At 57.3% G+C, this 24982-nt stretch overlaps 2 protein-coding genes and 1 non-coding gene across 7 annotated transcripts; 2 read left to right on the top strand and 1 right to left on the bottom strand.

The window, feature by feature from the left end:
• The first annotated feature begins 39 nt into the window (after positions 1–39).
• Positions 40–19337, top strand: TMEM143 (transmembrane protein 143). Of its 3 annotated transcripts, XM_040457572.1 has the most exons (8): positions 40–343; positions 694–934; positions 2267–2371; positions 10353–10547; positions 11360–11487; positions 12508–12787; positions 17376–17565; positions 18223–19337. In XM_040457572.1, the coding sequence occupies exons 1-8, from the start codon at positions 321–323 to the stop codon at positions 18435–18437; spliced, it is 1377 nt and encodes a 458-aa protein (XP_040313506.1). In that variant the 5' UTR covers positions 40–320; the 3' UTR covers positions 18438–19337. The 3 variants fall into 3 exon arrangements, with proteins under 3 accessions (XP_040313506.1, XP_040313507.1, XP_040313508.1); XM_040457573.1 differs by lacking the exon at positions 694–934; XM_040457574.1 differs by lacking the exons at positions 17376–17565; positions 18223–19337 and adding an exon at positions 15788–16106.
• Positions 9565–9649, top strand: TRNAR-UCG (transfer RNA arginine (anticodon UCG)). The gene has a single exon. It is a non-coding gene; the product is annotated as a tRNA-Arg (tRNA).
• Positions 19338–20248: 911 nt separating the features above from the next.
• On the bottom strand, positions 20249–23963 carry EMP3 (epithelial membrane protein 3 (MAM blood group)). 3 transcript variants are annotated; one of them, XM_040457582.1, is made up of 5 exons: positions 23846–23963; positions 22754–22917; positions 22344–22446; positions 21323–21463; positions 20249–20532 (listed from the first exon to the last, which is right to left on the bottom strand). In XM_040457582.1, exons 2-5 carry the CDS (start codon positions 22829–22831, stop codon positions 20363–20365), a joined length of 492 nt encoding a protein of 163 aa, XP_040313516.1. In that variant the 5' UTR covers positions 22832–22917; positions 23846–23963; the 3' UTR covers positions 20249–20362. The 3 variants fall into 3 exon arrangements, with proteins under 3 accessions (XP_040313516.1, XP_040313517.1, XP_040313518.1); XM_040457583.1 differs by having other exon boundaries at positions 22754–23113; positions 23846–23936; XM_040457584.1 differs by having other exon boundaries at positions 22754–22993; positions 23846–23924.
• Between the last annotated feature and the right edge of the window lie 1019 nt (positions 23964–24982).

The following is a 24982-nucleotide window of genomic DNA, read 5'->3' as shown; positions in this document are numbered from 1 at the left end:
GCGGACGTTGGGCCGCCCGCCGTTGGCTGGCGGCGCGCGGGAGCCCTGCCCCGACCCAGTCCTCCCGGGAGTCTCGCGCCCGCTCCGCCCCCTTCTCTTTGAAGCGCGCGGACACGGAGAGGCTTCCGCAGCGCGTGCGCCGCGCTCAAACAAGGCGAGAGAAGAAAGGCTGCCAGATGGCGCACGCGCGGTTGAGACAGGGCATCGGAGGGAAGATGGACAGCGCGCCGTGACCCAGGCTTTGCGCATGCGTCTTACTGCAGGCTGAAGCCGAACCTTGGGGACCCAGGACACCTTCGTACGCATGCGCAGGAGGCTCAATGACAGTCGAGCGTTGGCTAAGGTGAGGGAGACGGCGGACTGCATGGCCGGGGGAGGGCCGCCCTGCATCCCCTATGTAGCCTTTCCGAGCCTCTCCTATGCTCCTAAGATTCACCTGTTGCTTAGACCCCGCAGAAACCCGTTATACAACTAAAGGGTCTCTGGGCCCGAAAAACGCCCAGGACTCAAAATCTCCGACTCCTGCCTGGGGCGCAGACCAAATGAGCAGTGTGGGAGGGCACACAGGCAAGACGGGCTACAAGACTGGCAGATGGGCTCTGTGCCCTGCCTGGGGTATGGACGGTCCGTGGAGGTGGAGAGGGCGCTTTTCCTGTAGATGACCTTTGACCCCTGCCCATTTCCCTTGTTTAGGCTCCAGGGAAAGGGTCTGGCTATGCTGCTGGCGACCCGGGGGGTCTGGGGATCCAGGGTCCGAGTATGGTCCCTGTTGCCCACGCTTCTCGGGCCCCCCCGGGCCCTGTCGTCGCTAGCGGCCAAGATGGGGGAGTACCGCAAGATGTGGAACCCCACGGAGCCCCGCGACTGGGCCCAGCAGTACCGCGAGCGGTTCATCCCGTTCTCCAAGGAGCAACTGCTCCGCCTCCTGATACAGGTACCGCCTGTCCCGGGTCCAAGAGCCCGGGGACTACGACTCCCGGCAGGCATCGCGGCGGCACCGCCCTACGTGCCGCAGAGGGCTCTCCTGGCGCCTCCTGGGAGTTGTAGTTCCCGTTCCCTTTGTGCTCCGAGGTGGGCGTGGCGTTGGAATGCGGCGGGGGTGGGGGGGCTCTGTGAGCCGTGGATGTAGTTGATTCCAGACTCAAGCTTGTTCTGGGGTCTTGCTTGAACAAGCCTTCTCTGGGGCATGGTTTTTACCTCTGCAAAATGGGTATGATAATCATCCTCATCAGTACTCTTACTGCTACCTAAAAATAATCACCATACTTATGAAGCTTTAATCATAATTATTATCACACTGTTTGAGCTCTTACTGTTTGGCACTGTGCTAAGCATTTTCCATGCGTTGTTGGATCATCAGAACAACCCAGTAAGAGAGACACTTCCGTCATCCCCATTGTACAAATGAGGTAACTGAAGCAGGGGAAGGAAAGTGACTGACTCAAGGCTGTGTCGTTGTGGCCCAGGTTTGCACCGAAGTGGCCTGACCAGAGCAGGGCAGGGACTGTGGTCTACGGTGAGGCATTAGGCACCTGCTCCACTGAGAGTCCTGGTCTGGCTCCAGAGCTAAGCTCCTGCCCCACTGTCATCATCCTACTTGTCCTGATTGAGGGTTATCATTCATTCATTTTAAAATTATTGATTGAACACCTGTCTGTACTAAGGCCTGTGCCAGACTCGACCCACAAGCACACACGTAAATCAGACATACGTAGACACACACGCATGTATATGGACACACGATGGCATTAGATTGTCACCATCGATCTCCGACAAAGTGGGTGTGATCCTCAGTTGCTGATAAGGGAACAGGCCTAGAAAGGTAAAGGCGTTCGCCTAGGTCACGGAGGTAGGAAGCACAAAGAAAGAGTTTAATATGTATGTTCTGGAGTCAGACAGGCCTGGCTCGGAGTCTCGGCTTCTTTTTTTTTTTTTTTTTTTAATGTTTTATTTATTTTTGAGACAGGGAGAGACAGAGCATGAACAGGGGAGGGTCAGAGAGAGGGAGACACAGAATCCGAAACAGGCTCCAGGCTCCGAGCTGTCAGCACAGAGCCCGACGCGGGGCTCGAACCCACGAACCGGGAGATCAGGACCTGAACCAGGAGATCATGACCTGAGCCAAAGTCTGACGCTTGAGCCACTGAGCCACCTAGGCGCCCCCAAAACAAAATTTTAGAAAGCCCAGAGCTGCCAGAGAAAGAAATCCTCCCCGTGAGGAAGGGGAAGGAGGCCTACAGAGGAGTTTTGTTTCCTGGGGTTACAGGAATTCCACTCCAGCCCCGCGGACAAGGCAGCCTTGGAGTTGTTTGCGGCGCACGTGGACTTCTGCACCTTGTTCCACTACCACCACATCCTGGCCCGACTGCAGGTGAGGACGTGGCCCCGCCCACCTTGACCTTGGGGTGCCTGTGCCCTAACCCATTCATCCGGTACACAACCTGGCTATGCTCTGAGCAGTGATGGTTGAGTGAAGACCCGAGTGAAGACAGGGAGAGAGCCCGATCGGTGTCTGGTGGCCCCGGGCGGGGGTGGGGGTGGGGGTGGGCACATTCCAAGCAGAGGGGGTGGAAAGCAAGTGCAAAGGCCCTGGGGTACGGGTGTTGGAAGAACCCGAGGGGGCTACTGTGCCGTAGATGAAGGCAGAGAGGCATCGGGGGCAAACTGTGCCTGGCCTTGTGGGTAGTGGGGGGGACTTCGCCTTGACTTCTAAGTTAGCTGGGAGGGCTACTGAGCAGAGGAGGGACATGCGCTGATTTAGGTGTTAGCGGGCGCCTTCTGGAACAGCCTGTCAGACGCAGGGAGATCTATTCAGAGTCTATTATGTTTGTCCAGCTGAGGGATAATGGCCACCCCAGCAAGAGTAATAGTGGTGGACGCGGGGAAAAGTGGTCTGGACGCTGGTAATGGTTGGAAGGCACTGGCGTTGGGCTGTGCGGGCGGGCGATGGGGGGGAAGGAGAAAGTCAGGGGGTGCCTCCAGTTCCTCTGAAAGAACGGAGCTGCCATTTACCGAGCCGCGGAAGACGGGGCGGGGGCGGGAGGCAGGTCTGTGGGGAAGACGGGAGCTCGGTCTGGCACTCGGGAATCTTAGATGCTTCTAAGCCAGCCTCGTAGAGCGATGGACCTGGATGTGGGCTCTGGGGGTCGGGGGAGGGGGCTGGGCCGGGAAGCATCCCTGGGAGCACTTAGATGGTACTGGACAAGACCACCAAGGGGGTTAGCTTAGCCTGGGATCCGCCCAGCCTTGAGATCAGTATGGGGAACTAGCCCCAGGAGGGGGGCGGCCAAAGAGCCAGCCGGAGAGAGAAGCAGAACCCCTGGAGAGAGGGATGTCAGGAAGCCACATGCTCCGGGTCCCCTTCCTTCCCCATCCCGGGATGCCGGCTGCGTGGGGGGTCCTGGAGACAGTGATCAGCTTCAGGGATCTTCTGTGAGGGACTCCCAGAGCTCAGAAAAGCCCTTGTGCTCACGGTCGTGGTTTATTGCAACGAAAGGAGGGCGAACAAAACAAAACGAGCGAAAGGAAAAAGGCGATGGGGCCGGGGTGGGGGGTGGGGGCAGTGGAGGGGCAGACAGAGAGAGAGAGAGAGAGAGAGAGAGAGAGAGAGAGAGAGAGAAAATCCCAAGTGGGCTCCACACTGTCAATGCAGAGCTTCGCAGAGATTCGGGGCTCGATCTCCCAACCATGAGATCATGACCTGAGCTGAAATCAAGGGTCGGATGTTTAACTGACTGGGCCGCCCAGGCGTCCCCTAAAGATCTTATTTTCGAGAAATCTCTACCCCTAACGGGAGGCTCCAACTCACAAGCCGGAGATCAAGGGTCACATGCCCCAACCACTGAGGCAGCCAGGTGCCCCAACTGGTGTCCAGGATTTTAGGGGGCAGGGGGTCGGGGGAGGGGGTCTGTCAGCGCCTGCGTAGCTGGCCTGAGCTACTCAGTCACCAGCCCCTCCAGAGGTCAAACTGCTACTTCATGGCCCGAGGCCCCGCCATAAACCACATAGTTAGCATAGACTAGCTACTGGGCAGGGAGAGGGGAAGAGAAAGAATCCTAAGCAGGGCCCGCACTTTCAGCGCAGAGCTCGACGTGAGGCTCGATCTCACGCACCCCGAGATCATGAGCCAAAATGGAGAGTCCGACGCGTACCCGACTGAGCCACCCATTCGAGTGCGTCCGAGCAAGACCCTCCGATCGGGCAGAACATTTCCAAGGGCCTAGAAGTTATTCCAAGAGCCCAGTCGATGGCCGGTCCTTTGGAAGGTGCGGGGTTTGGACACCCCAGGCCTGCTCAGCCAGCCCCTCACTGCTCCCTGCCGCTGCCCTCGGACACGGCCCCTCTCTGCTTTGAGTAGCAGTGACATCGGCCCCTTATTGCTGAGCTCACTCTGGGTCGCGCTCGTCGGCTGGCTCCTTCCTGTGGAATCGAGGGGGAGCCGCCCGGAGCCCCGTTTGCAGAGGCAGAAACCGAGGCACTGAGAGGGCCTGGCTGAGCTACGATTTGCCCCCATGTCCAGCTGCCTCTGAGCTCTAGCCTGGGGACCCCAGGAGGCAGGGTTTTTCTTTTTTTTCTTTTTTTTTTTATTTATTATTTTTGGGACAGAGAGAGACAGAGCATGAACGGGGGAGGGGCAGAGAGAGAGGGAGACACAGCATCGGAAACAGGCTCCAAGCTCTGAGCCATCAGCCCAGAGTCTGACGCGGGGCTCGAACTCACGGACCGTGAGATCGTGACCTGGCTGAAGTCGGACGCTTAACCGACTGCGCCACCCAGGCGCCCCAGGGTTTTTCAAAAATGTTGTTGAAAAAGATCATTTTATTTATTTATTTATTCATTCATTCATTCATTTTATGATTTTAAAAACTGTTTTTTATTTATTTTTTGAGAGAGTGCAAGCAGGGGAGGGGCAGAGAGAGGCGGGGACAGAGGATCCGAAGCAGGCTCTGCGCTGACAGCAGAGAGCCCGATGTGGGGCTTGAACTCACGAACTGTGAGATCATGCCCTGAGCCCAAGTCGGGCACTCACTGACTGAGCCACCCAGGTGCCCCCAAAAGCATTTTATTATGTGAACATTTAAATGTACAGGAACACATGGGGCGGTGGGCGGCTCAGTCAGCTAAGCGTCTGGCTTTTGATCTCCGCTCGGGTCATGATCTCACAGTCTGTGGGTTCAAGCCCCTCATTGGGCTCCGTGCTGACAGGGTGGGGCCTGCTTGGGAGTCTCTCTCTCTCTCTCTCCCTCTCTCTTTCCCATCCCCGTTCATGCTTGTGCTCTCTCTCTCTCTCTCTCTCTCTCTGTGTCTCTCAAAAATAAATAAATAAACTTAAACATTTTTAAGAATTTAAAAAACATATGGAAACATAGAAAACGTATACAGCAGAGATGCATATTTCCACTGAGGTAGCAGATTCTAAGCTGCGATGCTAGGAGGAGAAGGGAAGAGCTATAGAGACAGGTGGGACACATGAGTGACCCTTTGCTGGTGACCTGAGTCCCTCGAGGAAGCGGCCTGGCGCAGGAAAAGAACAGCTAGCTTCATTGTTCACTACCTGTGTGGGTGACCTTGGCAGGTGACCTCCGTCCGCGCCTCCTTTCCCTCATTCATTCGTCCGTGAGTGCACAGCAGATATTTCTTGAGCACCTACCGCGTTCTCCAGATGGTTCCAGGCCCCAGGACGTAGTGGTGAGCCTGACCGATGGGCGTCTCTGCCTCACGGGATCACGTTCTAGGGAAGGACCCAGGTCTTCAAGACGGCGAAGACGGAGGGGCGCCTGGTTGGCCCGGTCGGTGGAGCATATTCGACTCTTGATCTTGGGGGTGTGAGTTCGAGCCCCATGTCGGGGTAGAGTTCACTTAAAAGAGTTAAAAAAAAAAAAAAAAAAAACGGGAAGGAAGGGAAAAGGTTGGAAGAGGGGCCAAGTATTGAGGAGGAAGTTGCTGGATCAAGCAGAGGGCACCCGGTTTATTTGTTTCCAACTGCTGCCATCACAAATCACCGTAAAGCGGGTGGCCGAAAACCACGGAAATTTGTTCTCTCGGAGTTCGGGAGGCCAGCAGTCCAAAATCAAAGTGTGGGCGGGGTGGGTTTCTCGCGGAGGCTCTGAGGGGGGAACCACCCCGTGCCCCGGTCCTGGAGGACAGTGACTGTCATTGTCAGCCTTCCTTGGCTCGTAGCCACGACGGTCCAATCTCTGTCTCCGTCTTCACATCACCTTCTTCTCTGTGGCCCTGCGCGCCCTTCTCTGTCTCCTATAAAGGCCACCGTCACTGGATATGGGGCCCACCCGAATCCAGGATGGTCTCACCCTGGGATTCTTACTCCTTAGACCTGCAAAGTCCCTATTTCCAAATGAAGTCAGATTCTGAGGTTCTGAGGGGACACCATTCAACCCTCTCCACCTCGTTAAATTTGAATTTCAGATAAGCTGGGAATAATTTTTTTTTTTTTTTTTAGTATAATCATGTCCTAGGTAACGCAGTCCTCAAATATTGCACGGGACATACGGAGGCCGAATAATTATTAGTTGTTGATCTAGAAATCAAATCTCACCTGGTATACTGTTTTTTTTTTTTTTTTTTTTTTTTTTTTGTGGCTAAATCTGGTAACCCTAATTAAGAAGAAATTAGAAAACAGGAATGTTTTGCAATGTTAGGGAGAGTAGTCAGGGGAGGCCTCACTGAGGCGGCGACATTTGAGCAGAGACCAGAAGGAGGCAAGAGGGAGAGCCATGAGGAGATCTGTGGGAACAGTAAGTGCAAAGGCCCTGCGGCAGGGCTGTGCGTGGTGTATAGGAGGGATAGCAAGGAGGCTGGTGGGGCTAGAGCTGAGTGAGCACAGGGGAGGGGGCTGGAGATGAGGGCCCAGAGCCTTGTGGGACACAGTGAGGACTTTGCTTGGACTCCAAGTGATGTGGAAGCCACCAGAGGGCTCTAAGCAGCGGGATGTGAGCTGCCTTCTATTACGACGGGCGCCCTCCGGCGGCTTCCCGGGGAACGGACTGGGTTGGGGCTGGAGGATGGGAGCAGGGCAAGGGCAAGGGCAAGGGCAAGGGCAAGGGGGGGCTCAGACTTGGCGCGTGGAGGAGGAGGGGTGGTGGGAAGAAGTGGTTGGATTCTGGATCCGTTTTGAATGGGGGTCCATCAGGGATTTGCCGATGGGTTCAGGGTGGGCACCTGGAAGGATGGGCTTGGACGCTTCTAAGCTGGGTAATGTGGCGGGAGGAGCAGGTCTGGGGAGGGGTCTCAGGACCCCAGTTTGGGACGTAGTGCCTTTGAGAGGATGCCCGTCGGGTGCCCGCGCGGAGGTGTCGAGACGCCCGTCGGACGTCCGTGGCCACGCGTCGAGTAGGCTCTTGGCATGTAAGTCCGGCGCTCAGGACCCACCTGAGCAGCAGACTCGGGCCCGTACCCTGCCCTCGGACAGCTGAACTTGGGTGGCAGGGACAGTTGTGAGTCAGACACCCTCCCCCGACGAACAGATACAGCCACACAGTGAACTCCCGGGGTGCAGTTCGTGCCAGCGCGTAACGCAGCTTGACCTTGGTTTCTGAACTGAAGTCTGTGTGCGTATCAGAAAACGCACCCCTTTCTGTCGCCTGGTGCTGTGCACGCGACATTGGCAGCTGCTAGCCCCATGTGGCTGTTTAAATGTGAGGGCGCTGAAATGAAATAAAATTTAGAAATTCCGTCCGAAATTTCAGTTGTGTTCGCCATGTTTCAAGTGTTCCGGAGCCACCGGTGACCAGTGGTGAGGTATTGGATGGTGCAGATCTAGATGTTTCTATCCTTGGAGGCAGTTCGTTTGGAATGTGCTGCTCTAGACCCTTTATTTCCATCTGAAAGGGCGACTGTTCCGATAAATGTATGGGTCGACAGCAGCTACAACGGTGCTTATGTTGGACTGGCACATTTGTGCAGCGTACAATCTGCCCAACCACGTAAGGCGGCTCTGCTCAGCCTGAGGAATGGAGGGGGGCTTTTTGAGGGCGAGAAGGGAGCTGGAATACGATAGAAGAGTGGGACTTGAGTCGCGGAAAGGGAAGGGGGAGGGGAGTGGGGGGCAGGGAGAGTCTCTTAACAGCATGTACAACATCCCTGTGCCTGGAGGAACTAAAACCATTGTGAGCCACCAAGGGGGACCGTGGTGTTAGGTCCTGGGAGGCCTTGCGGGAAGGACACGGTCCAGAGCACGGTCCTACTTCCTGAGGGCAGTGGGAGCCTCGGAATGAGTTTTGCAGGAGATTGACATGGTTACATGTGTAATTCCTGATATGCCACTTCCTGGCTGTGTGACCTCAAGCAGTTCCTTAACCTCTCTGTGCCTCATTTCCCACATCTCTAAACGAGGATAACCACAGGGGCCATCGTCACCTTATGTGCATAACGCGTGCACAACCTGCTTCAAACAGTGCCCGACACACAGCAAGCGCTATATAACCGCGCGTTATCATTTATTACTGTTGTTCTCGTGGTGCGATGGAATCTCGGCTGCCGTGTAGACAGGACAGGTGGTTGAGGGTGGGGCGAGGGGCTTTGGGGAGGCCACTGAGAAGGCCGCTGGACTCATCCAGGTAGGAAGAGGAGTTGGTGGTGTGGACGGGGTGGGGCCGGTGGGCAAAGGGGGCCTGTTTCGGAGGGAGAATCAGCAGGGTTCAACGTGTGGGGGAGGGGAGGAGCCGGGGGTCACCAGCGGCCTCCAGGTTTCTGGCCGGAAGCCCTGCGTGGATGTCAAGTGCCCAGCGGAGAATCTAGCGCGCGGTGGATGCTTGCCGAATACCGATTTCTCTCTCTCTCCTCCAGCTCTGAGCTTCCCTCCCTGTCAAACCCCAGCTCTGTCCCGGAAGTGAAATTTCTCAAGGTCACTCTCTGCGTCTGAGAACAGGAGGGACTTCCGGCACGGGGGGGGGGGGGTGCTTTGGGCTGGAGTCCCGCCCCCCTGGCGGCCCGCCCCAGCCCTGGGAGTTCGTTCCAAAGGGGGTTTGCTAGGCTCGGCTGCCAGGTCGTTTCCAAGGTCGTGGGCCTTCCCACCTCCGGACCTCTGCCCAGGCCGTTCCTGCCGCTGGTAGACCCTCTTCCCTTCCACCAATTCAACCCTGCACTTGGCCCGGACAAGTGGTTCCTTAAGGCTACCTCTCCTGGGAGACACGGAGAGTTCGGCTCGTTTTATGGACCAGTGAGTCCCCTGTGCCGCATAGTCTGGCGTGAGTCATGTGTCTTCCTGAAACGGGCAAATAGGCTAGGCACCCAGCAGTTCGCTCACTCACTCATTCATTTGTTCATCCATCCATCCGTCCATCCGTCCATCCGTCCATCCATTCAGTCCACAAGTTTTTGCAAGGTGGGTAGGGAGGGATGGGTGCATAAGATGAGGTGGGCAGGGTGGAGGCCAGTTTGTGAGGGGCCTTGGAGGCGGTGGAACGACTCTGGTATTTATTCCAAGGGCAGGGGGGAAGCCACCGCGGGGAGAGGGTGTGGGATCTGTTTATAGTCTAAATAATAAATGAGTTCTTGGTGCGACAGTTTCGTGGAGCACGGTGTAGGAGAGGCGAGAGAAGGGGCGCCTGGGTGGCTCAGTCGGTTGAGCATCTGACTTCGGCTCAGGTCATGGTCTCATGGTTTGTGGGTTCGAGCCCCACGTCGGGCTCTGTGCTGACGGCTCAGAGCCTGGAGCCACTGCTTCGGCTTCCGTGTCTCCCTCTCTCTCTGTTCCTCCCCCACTCTCGTTCTGTCTCTCAAAATAAATAAAGACGTTAAAAAATTTAAAAGAGTGGCGAGAGAAGAAGCCCAGTGCAGTTGTTTGGGGCAGAGGACAGGTAGCCGGGACGGGAAGGGGTTACTGGAGATGGGGGTGGGGGGAGGGGAACGATGGATTCGAGGACTCCTCGGAGGTCTAGCCAGTGAACTTGCAAAAGGTCTGGACCAGGGGGCGACCACAAGAAAGGAATCAAGGATGCCTCCGAGGTGTCTGATCAGAGCATCCGAATGAATCAGGCAGTGCCCTTTCCTGAAGGGAGAAGGCTGGGGGGAGGGAGAGGAAGGAACGAAGCATTCTCCTTGGGCCGTGTTAGATGTAAGGTGGCGTTTCCAACGGGAGATGTCAGAGATCTTTGACTATGAGAGTCTGACGCCCAGGGTAGAGGCCAAGGCTGACTGGAGGTGGGGGGGGAATAGGTTTGGGAGAGGAAACCGGGAAACGTATTCTCTCTGTGCCTCCCTGCGTCCACCTTCCCGTCTGTTACTGGGGGAGGAGGGACAGGACAGACGCTCAGGCCCTGAGGGATGGGGCCGGGAGCAATCCCTCATGCCGCGCCCTAGCCCGTCTCTCTTCTCTCTGACTCTCTCCTCAGGCCTTGTATGACCCCATCAACCCCGACAGGGAGACCCTCGACCAGCCTTCGCTTACGGACCCACAGCGTCTGTCCAACGAACAGGAGGTGCTCCAGGCTCTGGAGCCCCTGCTGGCCCAGGCCAATTTCTCCCCGCTGTCTGAGGACACTCTGGCCTACGCTCTGGTGGTCCACCACCCTCAGGATGAGGTCCAGGTGCCTGTCTTCCAGAGGAGGACCAAAACACCGGAAGGCCTGGGGGCAGGGATGAGCCTTTGGGAGGCAGAGGCTGCTGGGAGTTGTCCTGAACGCAGGGCGTGAGCCCATGCAGCGTTCTCGGTGAATTAGACTAGGGCACCTCTTTCCCAGTCGGTCCACTGCCATCTGTTGGAAAAAGAAACGGACCTTCTTAGGACTAGAGGCTTTCTCGCCATCTGCCAGAAAACTGTGATAATAAGTAATACGAAATGCTCATCCTTAAAGTAAAAATAATAATAATAATAATAAAAGTACTATAATCTTCCAAACTCCCCCATTTTAATGATGTTAAGACATACTTTTTACTGAAGTCATATTCTATTGTCCCTGAAATTGGAATATAACTTCTAAGTGGTGGTGTGGCCTAGTGTTAATTGGCAATATATTTTCTCTTTCAATTGCTTCATAAGGTAATGGAGGATCCAATCGACAATCATATTACAATATATAAATGCATCAAAGTAAAATGTCGTGTACCTTAAGCTTACACAATGTCACATGTCGTATCTTACAATCGGTGGCATCTTAGATTCTCAGAAATATGGCAGTAAAAATGACTGTGAGGTAAATGGTGCCATCTCAGATGGTATGCCCTTGCGCAGTACACAACACGAGCAACCATACAGGGCCACCCTGCCTAAACACCGGGTGATGATAAGCCTGGGAGGAGGGTGGACATCACTGGGAGAAGGGGCATCTAATTCCAGTAACCTGTGCTCTCACCGCAGACCATGCTCATCCGCCTCTGCTTCCTTTGTCCCCCTTGTCAGGTGACGGTAAATTTGGATCAGTATATCTACATGCAGTTCTGGGCCCTGGGCCAGCGAGTCGGGCAGATCCCCCGTAAGTCCAGCGTGGGCTCCAAACGTGGCTTCATCAGGTCGCCCCCCGCAGAGAGGTGAGGCGGCCCTTGTTCCCCAGCTGCAGCGAGAGGGAGCAAGGTTAGAGTCGAGAGGGGACTGCAGGTCAGTGTCTGCATTTGGGTGTCTGGGCCCTGGGTGGGAAGTCGAGAAAGGGGGCGGGGAGATCACCCAAATGCCGCCTTTCCTTCCCAGGGGGAACATAAGAACTAGCATTCCCAGGGGGAGAGAGAGGGGAGCGACACTTGTCCCCATTTTGCAAATGAGGAAAGTGGAGCCTCAAGCAAAGGAAGGCCACATTCTGAAGAAATGGCGCCACCAGGACTCCGATGAGCCTCATATTTGGAACGGAGGCCCTTCAAATACAGAGTAGGGTCAGGAGAGCCAGATCTTCCCTTGGGCCTATAAATTACCCGATCCTTCTGGAAATCAGTTGATCAGATATGGCCACGAATCCAAAAAAGCAAAGCAAAGCGAAACAAAACAAAACAAAACAAAACAAAAAACACCGCCGAAGACAAAAAGCCCTCACGCCCCTAAAGCAGCAATTCCGTTTCCAGGAATCTATTCCAAGGAGATATTTATACTTTGCAGGCTGTGTAGTTTAATTGTCTGTCTCTCGCGCTGGATTATAAGCTCCACCAAGGCGGCGATTGTCTCTCCAGAGCTTCGTAGCACTCCCTGGCACCTAGCAGGCACTCTAAGTTACAAGTAGAATTTGAATTTGAAAAAATAAATAAATAAATAAATAAATAAAACACACAAACAAAAAACCAGAACTAAAGACAAGACAGTCTATTCAGCTCTCATTTACCAAGCCCAGGAAACCAGAAGCCATGGTTGTGTCCAATAACCGGGGATTGCATTGTTCAGCGGATGCCCTGTGGTGGGACCCTTGGCGTAGGTCTGACTTTCCTCCCACCGCCTTGGGGTAGCAGCCTTGAAAATGACCGCGCGTTACTGCAGAGCTAGAGAGGGCGCCCCGGGGGGGGGGGGGGCCGGAGGGGGCTCCCCGGGGCGGTCCCGACCACCTCGCCCCTTCTGTCTTGGTCCGTCAGGAGGTACTTCAAGCGGGTGGTGCTAGCGGCCCGAACGAAGCGGGGGCACCTGGTGCTGAAGAGCTTCAAGGACACGCCGCTGGAGGGTCTGGAGCAGCTGCTGCCCGAGCTGAAGGTGCGCACGCCCACCCTGCAGCGTGCGCTGCTCAACGTCACGCTTTTCGTCTCGGGCGCGGTGTTCTTTGTCAACGTGGGCATGGTGGTGCTCTCGGACCTCAAGATGGCCACCTCCCTGCTGCTGTTGCTCTTTGCCGCCTTCATGGGCCTGCGGGCCTCCAAGGTAAGGGGGCTGCCCGCCACGCTTCCTGGGTCCCTGCCTCCGCGCGTTCGTTCGGCCCCAGGGTCAGGCCACCCTCCATTTTGGTTTATTTCCGGCGTTAATCTGCTTCATGCCTTCCCTCCTTCCCTCAGTCATTCTTCCTTTCCTTCCTCCCGCCTCCTTTCCTTCCTTCCTTCCTTCCTTCCTCATCCTGGCCGGGGCATCGTTATCACCAGGCGAGCTGTTTTATCGGGGCAGCCTCCCTGAGCTCCAGCCCGAACGGACTCAACGGGAAACTGGGCCTGGGGCCCGGGAAACTATATTTTTAACACACTCCCTTCCTGATTCTGCTACATGTGAATGCAGGGCCGCCTGGTGCGGTTGCACAGGTTGTTCACCATCCAAGGATTCAGAGCTGAGGGCCTGGCAGCGGGGGGTGGGGTGGAGCTGAAACCTAACTTGTGCCCTGTGTGCTGTCTTGAGGCTGAGTTGGCCGGGGGAGAGGGGCTGCCTTTTACCAGTTCTCCCCAGGGTTGGCACCGGTCCCAGGAGTGTGGACTGGTGTGTGGAGTCCATTGTGCTTGATCATTCACTCGCTGGTTCATTGGTTTTCAAGCTGTTTACAGCCATCCCAGCAGGCTCTTAGGACAATGATAATAAATCCCACAGATAATAGCCAGGCTGTGCTGGCTGAGAGGGTGAAGGGCTGGGGGTGGGGGGAGCTGCTGAGGACCAGTGGTCAGGCAGGATCTAAAGGAAGCTTTTTTTTTTTTTTTTATTTTTTTTTTATTTTTTTTTGAGAGAGAGAGAGAGAGAGAGAGAGAGAGAGAGCAGGGCAGAGAGAGAGGGGGACAGAGGATCCAAAGCGGGCTCCTCGCTGACAGCAGTGAGCGAAGGGTGGGGCTCGAACTCCCGAACCATGAGATCATGACCTGGGCTGACCTCAGTCAGCCTCCCGTTTGAAAGGGGAGGAGTGAACCCGGTGGAGAAAGGGGCTGGGCAGGCACAGCGTGGTGGTGGTGGGGGGGGGGGGGATCTCACAGGGCTGGAGTCCGGGGTCCAGGGTGGAGAAGTGAGGCCCTAGAGAGTGGCAAGGGCCTTGAATGCCAGAATAGGGACCCTGGGGTTTAGCCACTGGGCAGCAGCTGCTATGGAAGAATTGCAGGCCCCGAGGGAGCCGGCAGCCTCCATGGAGGGGGTGGGGCTATGAGACCAAGAGCAGGGAGGCTGGGAAGGGTGTCAAGTGGTCTGGGGGGGCACCCAGAGTCCCAGCCCCAGGGGGACCATCCGTCCCGCCTCAGAGGCCCCTATTTATTTATTTTATTTTATTTGTTCAAGTTTATGTATCTATTTTGAGAGAGAGAGAGAGAACGAGCATAGCGGTAAGGGAGGGGGGGACAGAGAAGGAGAGACAGGATCCCAGGCAGGCTCCGTGCCATCAGCACAGAGCCGGACGCGGGGCTCGAACTCACGAAAACGTGAGCCGAAATCAAGAGTCGGACGCTTGACGGACTAAGCCACCCGGGCGCCCCTCTGAGGGGCCCAGTTCCAAACCCGGTCCACTAGTTAATGTGACGCATCCATTAAATGTGTTCCCACGCTCTGGGTGGAGCCTCCAACCCTTGACCGTGAGCCCTCCCAGCCTCCTTCCAGCCGCCCCTCCCCGTGCACCCTTGTTCCCTCCTGTGTGTCGGTGGCTCCCAGATATCTGTCTCTGGTGCAGGCGTCTCTCCCAGTCTCCAGCCCCCCACCCCACCCGCCGCCTGGACACGCCCGAGCCCTTCCCACGCGCCCCACATCCCACTGAGCTCAGGATCCTTCCTCCCCAACCCCCCTTCATCCCGAGCCCCTGTCTAAGGGGCCGGTCTCAGGTGATTTTGCCGCGATAGGCACGTCCCTCTTTCTTTTCCCCCCTCAAAGAGCTCGTCCACTTCTGGCGTTTCCGCCGACAGCTTTCTACATCTCCCGGATCGGATGCTCCGCGCCCAGCCTGGGGCCGCCAGCTCCGGGCCCCCTTTGCCCTCCCCTCCAGCGGCGGCTCCCCACACACCTGCTCCTCGTCCTGGTTCTCTGTCCGCAGAGGGCCCTGTGCCCCCTGTCACCGCTAGACCCTGGAGCTGCCCTCGCCCTACCCCCTAGTCTGTCCTTCCTGCCCCGATATTGTGTCCCGTCTCGTTCCCTCGGTCCTGGCCCCGGCCCAGGCCTTCTCAGCCTCCCCGTCGGTCCCCTCCAGCCCATCCCCGAGGTCCCCGGAGCTGGCCCTGGTTCAGCACGGGCCCCCTCAACTCAGCACAGAGCAGGGCCGGGCTTGTTGAGAAGCAAGCAGCCCAGAGATCTCTCCCTGGAGGGAGACATGCGGAGGTCGCAGTGGACACTGCAGGAGCCTGATGACACAGCTGCCCATCTGGGGGACGCGGCGTCCTTGAGGACTGAGCCTTGAGGATTGAGGCAGTGAGTGTTTTCTAAGAGCAGCCCAGGGGTGACTTGGCTTGTTCTGAGGCCCCAGAGGCCCAAGACAGAGGGCAGCTCGGGATACTGTTCAGGGGTTAAATTGGCTCATCGGCACGGGCTGCGTTCAGAGGAGGAGGAGCAGGAGGCCAGCGGGAGAAACCTTCAGGGGCCGGGCCACACAGGGCCTTGGCCAGGGAGCTCGGGCTCTCTGAGGGCGCCGGGGAGCCACGGCAGGGCTGTGAGCAAGGGGGGAGCGGGGTCAGTTCTGGGGCTGTGCAGAGACAGACCGGAAGGGGCAGAGGCCGGCGGGAGGAGGCCATGCACCAGGCGGCTGGGAGAGGAGGGGACAGCGCAGAGAGGGGGAACCGGCAGGCCGGGAGGTGGGCTGAGGGGAGGCGTTTTGGTTGTCGAAGGGGACACCCAGGTGGCAGCCGGTGTGTCCTCAGCGAGAGGCCCGGCCTCATCTGCGTGCCACGGAACGTGGCATGACCTGCTCACTTAATGTAAGAGGATTCAGCTCCATGAGCTTGGCCGAAACAGACACAAAACCCAACGTGTATTTCATCCCAGACCGTCCCTAACACGCGCCCTTCCTACACCTCGCCTTCAACCGAAGCGATGGCGATTCGTTCCAACGCAGGGACGCACCCCGTGCCGGGCTGGGCTCGTAAGAAGAGGGGGCACGGTCGCGCACAACCGTGTCATCAGTCCCTGGCAGTGATCTGAGCGATTTCCATGGCTGGGCTGCCTTCAGAGGCATTTCACCTTAGTTCTCCGCGCAAGATGGGCAGACAGCCCGTGCATTTAAAAGATGGCAGCCTGGGGCGCCTGGGTGGCTCCGTCAGTTAAACGTCCAACTTCAGCTTACGTCGTGATCTCATGGTTCGTGGGTTCGAGCCCCGCGTCGGGTTCGAGCCCCGCGTCGGGTTCTGTGCTGACGGCTCGGAGCCTGGAGCCTGCCTCACATTCTGTGTCTCCCTCTCTCTCTACCCGTCCCCCCACTACACTCTGTCTCTCTCAAAATAAATAAACATAATAATTTAAAATTTTCTTAAAAATATAAAAAAATAAAAGACAGCAGCCAGCCTGGAGCGTGGATGAATATTCCATAGTAGCTGATGTTGAAACGCCCTGGCCGTTGTGGGCCTGGCTTCGTGCCAAGAGCCTGCCTCTTAAACCTCTTGTTGACTCTCTGACCCTTTCCTGCCATCTAGCCGGGCTCACTGATAGTGTTCCCTGAGGATTTAGGTTTGGGCCAAGGGCTCACAGTTGGCCCCAGCCTGCCAGGCTATGAGACCCAGCAGTGTTGAACTCATTTTGTGGCTGAATGGAGGAATCTGAGTGGAGGATTCTAGCGTGAGCCCCAGAGGGCACTGGTGGGCTCGCATTTCCTTCCTTGGGGGACACCAAGCATGGGGATCGGGGTCCGGGAGAGGAGGGGGCAAAGCGTGGAGAAGGAGGCCCCAGACTTCTTTCCCTCAAGGAGGTTTGGAGTATTTGTTTTCTGTTAGCACTTCTCTTGACCATTTCATATGTAAACCCTTCTTCTTACTATGGAAGAAGTTCAAACAACTGTGGGATTAAAAGCACTTGATGAGCTCCTGGGCATCCCCGAGTCTCTAATTATCAAACAGTCAATCCGGGTCCACCTACACGCCCCCTGCCCTCCCACCACTGGGTTATTCGGAAGCAAATCCTAGACATGCCCTCTGGAAATACTTTAGTGTGTGTCTAAAAAGATAAGGACTTAAAAAAAAAAAAAATCACTGTAGCAGAAAGTTCCAAGGCTGCAGCTCAAATGGTCTGGAAACCCTTGAGCAAATCCATTACTATGTGGCTCAGCTAAGCAGACCAATGAAGCGGTTGCTAAAAGCTGTCGGTGGCCTCGGGGTCAGTGGGGCGGGAGCGAGTGTGTGTGTGTGTGTGTGTGTGTGTGTGTGTGTGTGTGTGTAAAATACAAATACCCGGGCACCAGCCCCAGGGACCTGAACCCGAAGAGGTCCGGGGAGGCCCCGGGAGCCCGCGGAAAGGACCATGCCAGCGTTGAGTGGCTGGGGGTGGGGTGGGTGTCGGGGTGGGGGGCGTGGGGCCCCGGGCGGCCCTGCCCCCTCCCACCCCGTCGCGCCGCTGAGCCCGCGGGGCGCTGTCCCGCCCGCAGATGTTCGGACAGCGGCGCAGCGCGCAGGCGCTGGAGTTGGCGCACATGCTCTACTACCGCAGCACCTCGAACAACTCGGAGCTGCTCAGCGCCCTGGCCCTGCGCGCGCAGGAGGAGCACGCCAAGGAGGCCCTGCTGGCGCACAGCTTCCTGGCCCGGCTGCCCCGGACGGCCCGCGGCGCGCCGGAAGGTAGGACATGTCCCCGGGGCCCCGCCCCCGCCCCATCGCTTCGCGGCCCAGAACTGACGTGGCTCCACCTGAAACGAGCTCCATTCATACCCTACACGGTCAAGACTCCGCCCCCCATTCCCAACGGGCCCCCCCCCATTGGGGACCCCCCCCCCCCCCTCACCGCGCAGGCCCAGTACTCTCGGTTCCTACGGGCGAGTCTGACCTATAACATCCCAGGTGACCTCGGCGCTCAGCGTGCCGATGGGAACCCTTGAACCCAGCTTCCGATCTTGATGGATCTAGTCCCTCCCTGGGGTGACCGACTTCCCTATCCTGACCTCCTCCTGGATTAGGGTCTCGGGTCATCAGTCTCCTGTTGTGGCATGCCCTCCTTTGCTCCCACCTTGCCCAGCGCTCCTTCCAAAAGAGGCTCTTGCCCCCTCCCCCTGGGAGCCCCCGGTTGACAGGAACCTCCACCCTTCCCTGAACAAGAGGCCCTGACTTGTCCCTAGACGAGAGCCCCAGAGTCGGACCCTTCCTAGCCTCAAGCGGACCTCTAGGCTGCTCCCAAACCCGGACCCCTTGTATTCCTTGTCCTGCGCCCTCCGTGCTGTCCCTTCCGGGTCCTTCCAGGCCCCAGTCACCTCCTCACAACACCTGCTTCTCCCCCTGCAGAGACCTCCCTGTGGCTCCAGTCCGAGGTAGAGAACTGGCTTCTGGCCCAGTCGGGCTGTGACGTGGCCTTCAACGGAACTCGGGCCCTGGCCCACCTGCACGCCCTGACCCCCAGCGTCGGGATGTACCCGCCCCCGGGTTTCCCCAAACTAGACGCGTTGCCGGCAGTCATTTCCGAGTCCCCCCGGTCCGCACCCAGTAGTGACAAGCCCTGAGCGAAACCACTGCCCAGCCTCGCCCCGCCACCTGGTTAGGAACTAAGCCCCGCCTCCTCCACGCTGAGCTGTCAATCACAGCCACTTCTGCTTTGCCCCTCCCCAACGTCCACTTACCCACAAGCAATCGCTTTCGTTACTCCGTATTCTCAGACAAAGCCGGCAATTGAGGCAGCCTAGGGTTGCTAGGCAAGCCCCCGCCCCAGCGCAGCCAATCTAAGCTTTTTGGCTTCGGCGGCGGTTCCGTCGCTTAGTCCCACCCCCGCCGTAAACAGCCAAACGGGGTTCGGCCCAGGAGGAGTGTCGGCCAATCAGAGCTGCTCAGTGCTACGAACCCCTGGGCACAGTTGTTAGACTGTATCTTCCCGAGGCCAGAGATCATTGTCTTTTTAGCCCGCTCCGGGCTAACTGCCCAACTTGCTCGCCGAGGCGGGGCCCCAGCCCACAGCCAACGGGAGCCGCTCAGCCCTGCTCTCTGGCAAACTGCCAACGACAGCTGCCGGGCACCAGCAGCCCTTGGGCTGCCAGTTGGCGCTGCGTAGAAGAAACCAGTCAACATTTCTAAAAGGAAACCTGATCTTTCCATGAATTGACGCTGCTGATAAAGGCAGGCTATCTGGTCAGCTGCTGACCAGCTTGTCCAGGCTGAAGGGGTTGCGAGCCTTGTGTCGGGCAGAAAACCGCGGGTCAGGAGGAAGCAGCGACTACCCTCCCTCCAAGACGCATTTCCAACTCAGGCCCCAACAACCTCAGGTGCCTTTCCTGCCCGGGCCCCTCACCCTTTCGGCAGAAACTACCTCGGTCTGGATCTTTCTTCCACCAGTGGCCTGTGCAATATTTACTGGTCTATCAATTTCGTCCTCGTCCTCTCTCCCAAAGGAATAAATCGTGTGCAATGAATCTGGATGAGTGGGGGTAGCTGCAGGGGTTGGAGAGAAGGAAAGCATCAGAATCCTTGAAGGAAGAGACTGGGTCTTGGGGAAAACTGCATTTGGGGGGGGTCCTAGGCAGAAAAAGCTGTCACCCTAGGGAGAGACTGGGTTCGCAGTTGGTGAAGGAGACTGCCTGTGGTAACGGAAGAGGATCTGAGAGAAAACCTGGCTCCCCAGAAGACTGGGTCTTATGAGCAAGGGAGATAGGACAGCCATGTGCCGTTGTGCAAGTTGTTCACTGCCAAAGGCACACGAGCCAGGGCACCGGTGGAGGTAAAACCCAGCCATCCCTCCACCCCCCCCCAACCCAGCCCACCCCCCCCCCCCCCCCCCCCCCCCCCCCCCTATGGGGTTGTGTAGGCCTGGAGAGGGGGGGGGGGGGGGGGGGTGGCAGCTCATTTTTACTAAGGTGTCATATGGGTTAGAGGCAGAATTGGATGTGGGAGGGGAAAGAAGAGGGGTTGTCCTAACGAGAGAAGGAGACTGAGTTCCAAGAAGGAAATAGAAAAGTGTCTTGGGGGGGGGGGGGCAACAATCTAGAACAACACACATCCTGCCTGGTTGAGAGAAAGACACCCTTGTGCAAGGAAAGAGGACAGGAAACCCACAGTCTTAGTTCTTCCCCACAAGTGCCTAGAAGTCTAGACTCAGGAGGAATCCTGGGACGGGAGGGCCCAGGGCCCCCCGGTCTGTGTAAGGGGAAAGGCGGCTGGGACACCGGGCCCCTGTGTCTTGCTCTAGAAGGGAGGCCCGGAGCTGTGCATTCCGAAGGCTGCTGCTGGAGCGGCTGTCCCCGGTTTTGGAGACCTCAGAAGTGAGCGACCTGGGTTCCTGGAGGAGGCAGGCAGGCAGGCAGGAAGGAAGGAAGCAGACAGAGCGGGCGGTTAAACGGTTTATTGGTTTTATTTTCTGGAGGACGCGGCGGGGCCGGGGCTTCGGGGTGGGACCGAGGGTCCGGGAGCGGGCAGGGGGCTGCAGGGCGACGCGGGGCCCTCACTCCCGCTTCCGCAGGTGGATGTAGATGACGCCGCTGGCCAGGGCGAGGGGGAAGGCCACCCAAGCCAGGGCGAAGCAGTAACCGAAGCTGCCCCCCGCCGGGCGCTCCGCCAGGATCTCCTCCGCGTGAATGGCGTAGATCAGCGCCCCCGTAAACACGGCCACGCCTGCGGGGAGACGGGAACCGGGTGGCACGCAGTACCCGCAAGAAGACTGCATTTCCCGACAACCCATGGGGCAGAGAAGCCTCGGGAAGGCCCGTGCGCAGCCCCGCTGCCTTCTGGGAGTTGTGGTTCGCTGCCTCCGCGCCGTGCACCGAGGCTACTGCAGATTGGCTTTGGGCAATTCAGTTCGTCTAGCTGGGTGCCCCTTACTCATCCATAAAATGGGACGATAGTATCCATCCATCCATCCATCCATCCATCCATCCATCCCTTCAAGGAATGTTTTTTTATGCCTTGCTATGAGCTAAGCACGCAAATAGTGATTTAAGACGGCAGGGGCTTTGTAGGAACCTAAGAAGGTACGATTCCCGAAGCCGAGGACTATGATCACTTAGCTCTTTGCACCCGAAGTCAAGAAAATTGAAAAGCACATAAACTCCCTTCTGAAGTGTCTGATACACGGTGGGTTATAAAACCACTACCATTATGATTCAGAGTTCTCTCCTGGAGTATCACTTAGCCACTGCCTCTGCCCTCCCATCCCTGGGATCTACATTATTTACCCACACCACGCTCCCCAGCTCTGGCTCCTTGAAGCTCTAAGTGTCAGTTTCCACATGACTCAGAGACACAGACTGCAAACCACGGAATCAGTGAAAACTACTGATTCCCTGGCAGGGAGGTAGCCCACGGAGGCACTTCAGGTGGCCCCTCCCTCCCCTTCCCTTCCCCCCCCCCCCCCCCCCCCCCTCCCCCTCCCCTCCCCTCCCCTTCCCCAGGGGGCAGTGCTCACTGGTGCAAAGCTGGCAGAGGCCAGTGGCATAGAATAGCCCCCCTCGCCGCATGGTGTAGAGCTGGAACATGAACAGGATGAAGGACAGACAGCAGAGGATGAGGGACAGCACCATGAGGACCTGGACCGCCTTCAGCCAGCCTGCAATAAGGAGGAGAGAGAGGTGGAAGTCACAGTAGGTTCCGGGGTTCCGGCTCCGTCCGCTCACTCACCGCCCCATTGTGGGCCATACAAGTTTGGTGGCCACTTCTATTGACCTTGATTCCCGGAACTTTGCTGAGTCCCCTTATCAGTTCTCAAAGCTGCTTTGAAGAGTCTTTAGGCTTTTCTACATGAACACATCCCCTGGGAATAGAGACCTCTTTTTTTTTTTTTTTTTTAACTTTTGCCTCTCCCATCTTTACACCTTTTATTTCTTTTTTCTTGCCCTGTTGCGTTGGCTACCTCCAGGACAACACCGGAGAGCACCGGTGAGAGCAGAAGTTCAGGCTTCGCTCTCTGGGGAAAAGCGTTTAATCTCTCACTTCCAAAAACTTAAAGGGGTACAGTGCCACTCCCTTCTAGCTCAAATACATCAGCAGCAGCACCCCCGCCCCCCCCCCCCCGCCACCTTGTTCAGGACTTGGAAGGATCCAGCCCCACTCTTTTGTTGGAACTCAGATGAATTGGTCCCAGCCATCCATTCCAAACACCAGTCTCCTCTCCTTAGAACTTCGAGAACACAATTCTACCTCCTCAGAATCTTGGGAGCTCTCTCCCCATTCCTTAAACCTATAGCATGTGGCCTCCACTCTTTCTGAATCAAAAGGGAGGGGGGCCTTTAGCTGATCCTCCTTAGAACATGAGCGTATCACCCCCCCCACCACCACCCAGAAAAGTGGGTCATAATCAGCCCCACTCACTGAGCATTGGGGCCCAGACCTGCCCCCTCAAACTCTGAAGGGTTCCTACCTAATTCTTGATTCTGGGAAGAGACCGGGGTTACCCCTCCCCTGGCAGACGGGTCCCCGATGCCCCTCACCATTCTCGCTGACGTTACTGCAGGCCCACGTTTTGTTGTCATGGTTCCATGTGCAGTCATACCAGAGATTCAGGGACTCCTTCCCCGGGAGGGTCCACCAGGACTGGGATGGACCAAGAGACAAGGGCAGGGTTAGGAAAGGCAAGTGTGCAGGGTCAGGGAGATTGTGGGGAGGGTTAGGGAAAGGGTGAGGGGCTGGAGGGCGCTGAACTGGGGGCAAAGCATGGATTTAGTGAGAAGGGGTGGGGGTGGGGGGGACAGTCAGGGCAGAAAAGGGCAGGGGAGACGCATCCGAGCCAGGGTTCAGAAGGAGAGATGCTAGGGAAAAGGGGCGGGGCCAGAGTGGCTTCAGAAGAGGGGCGTGGCGGGAGCCTTCGGGAGAAGATAGCCCGCTGCTGGAGTAGGCTTACCTTGTCCAAAGTGGCCACGAAAAGCAGGATGAGAATGAGGATGTGAAGGGCAGAGACCACCAGCAGGAGGAGGGACATGGCTACGTGGAAGCCAGCGATGGGGGGTTGTCAGGAGATGGCTGTTTCGGGAGGTTGGGACAGGGGCGGCTGAGCCCCCTCGGATCCTGGTGGAGAAGGGGGCTGAGTCCAGACTCCAGGGCATGCTGGAGAAGAGGGGCCGGGAACCCGGACCCTTTGAGTCTGCGCGGGGAGGAGGCTGGGGGCCTGAACTCCTGGATCCCCCAGGGGTTGAAGCAGGCCAGGGGTGGACTCGGGTCCAGGAGTGAGTTGGACCAGCAGTGTCTCCTCAGAGTCCTGACCCTGGGCACATATGGGCCAGGATATGAAAATTCAAGTTCATGCCATCCCGGGTTCATCAGAAGCTGGGGGCTTCCCCCAGAGACAGGCATCCTTGACTCACCCCCCTCCTCTCCTGGGGTGTGTGTGTGGGGGGGTGGGGGACCGGTGAGTCACCCGGTGACTCATCCCTCCCCCCCACCCCTGCCTCCAAGCACCAGGGAAACCCCAGCCCCTGGCTATGCCCACGAGGTCCCCACCCCACCCTGCTGCCAGACTGGCGGTGCCAGACTGGTGCCTGCTGAACATCTTCTGGGGAAAATGGGCAAGATCCAGGTTGGGGGTAGGAGGCTGGGGTTGGGGCGGGGGGAGGCTTGAAAAGAAGGAGCCAGCCTCCCAGGACCCTTCAGTGTCTAGAACGGGGTGGGGGGGCGGGGTGCCTGGAGGTCCCCCAGACTTGGGGTGTACTCGGGCAAAGCCCTGGGCTCAGCGTCCTCAGGAGAGACTGGACGGCCGTGGGGAAAAGCTAAAGAAAGTTTACCAGTGGAGGGCTCTGCTGAGAACCCCCAAACCTTGCAGGGCCCCACCCCTTCCCGAATCTCCACCCCAAGTGCTAAGAGATCACTTCTTCAATTACAAGCATTTCCATGGGATCTGAGAGTGGGGGCGTCTCTCCCAGCCTGGGGTTATTCCCAAACTGCTGCACTCCCAAATAAAGAAAGAAATCCCAGTCCGAATAACGGACTGGAAACTTACCGCGAGCGGCAGAAAAAGTCAGAGTTGGAGTCTCGTCCTTTGCTTAGGGCCTCCGCGCCCCGCCCTTCTCCTCCCTCCTTCCACCCGCCTCTCGCCTCTCCCGCCGCCTTCCTCCCTCCCTCGCTCTCTCCTCTGGCTCTCTCCCCCCCTTCTCCCCCTCAATCCGGAACTCTTTCCCTCTCCCTCCTTTCCTCCCTTTTTCTCTCTCCGTCTGCCTCCTGTCTCTCCGGTCCTCACTGCCTACACCTCCTTCTTTCGCTCTCTTCTCGCCCTCCTGGTTTCTCTCTCCGCTCCTCTCAATATATACTGACCCTTTTATACCCACCCGCGCCGCGCCCAGCCCAGCTGAGGTCTGCAGCCGGAGGGAGGGCCTAAGCACTTGGGTTCCTTATTCTCTGGGCCCCCACCCACTGCTCCCAGACAGGCATCTTCTGGGGCTCCCTCCCAGGATTGAGCTGAGAATTTGGAACCAAGGGAGCCGAGCAGGGCCAGGGTGGGGCAAGAATCAAAGAGTGGGAGGGCCCGGTTCTCGGTTCTCGGGCCTCTGCTCTGGGTCTTGCCCCGGCCCTGGATATCTGCTTTCCTTGATGGGGTTTAGGACTGGATACTCTGAGGAATGGGGGTCTGGCGGAGGAGACCAGACCAGGCGGAGGTCTGGTTGAGAGCTGGGAGAGTTGGCCCGATAGTGGGAGTCAGGGGATGGAAAATGGGAGCACGTCAAACTCTGGAAGGGGGCAGGTGGTGGGATTTAATCCGGGTGCCACCATTTCCTGCCTGGGGGTCCTTGACCAATGATTTAGACTCTCTGAGCCTCGTTTTCCTCATCTGTGATATGGGTACAATGATACTGATCATACTGACAAGATACTGGTCGTCATAATTTGGATACTTATTCTAAATGAATAAGGTAGGGGCGCCTGGGTGGCTCAGGTCACGATCTCACAGTTCATGGGTTCGAGCCCCTCGTCAGGCTCTGCACTGACAGCCAGGAGCCTGGAGCCTGCTTTGGATTCTATATCTCGCGCTCTGCTCTCAACAGTGAATAAGGAAACATTTAAAAAGACAAATGAATAAGGTAATACCAGTACACTAACACACCTACACGTTCAGGTTCATTCCTTTCTTCATCAAACATTT

The sequence above is a fragment of the Herpailurus yagouaroundi genome, unplaced genomic scaffold, assembly GCF_014898765.1.
Source record: "Herpailurus yagouaroundi ecotype Mexico unplaced genomic scaffold, PumYag 220, whole genome shotgun sequence".
Classification (NCBI taxonomy): Eukaryota; Metazoa; Chordata; class Mammalia; order Carnivora; family Felidae; genus Herpailurus; species Herpailurus yagouaroundi.
Note: the sequence above shows the minus strand (reverse complement) of the source record. Positions and strands in the feature narration are given on the sequence as shown.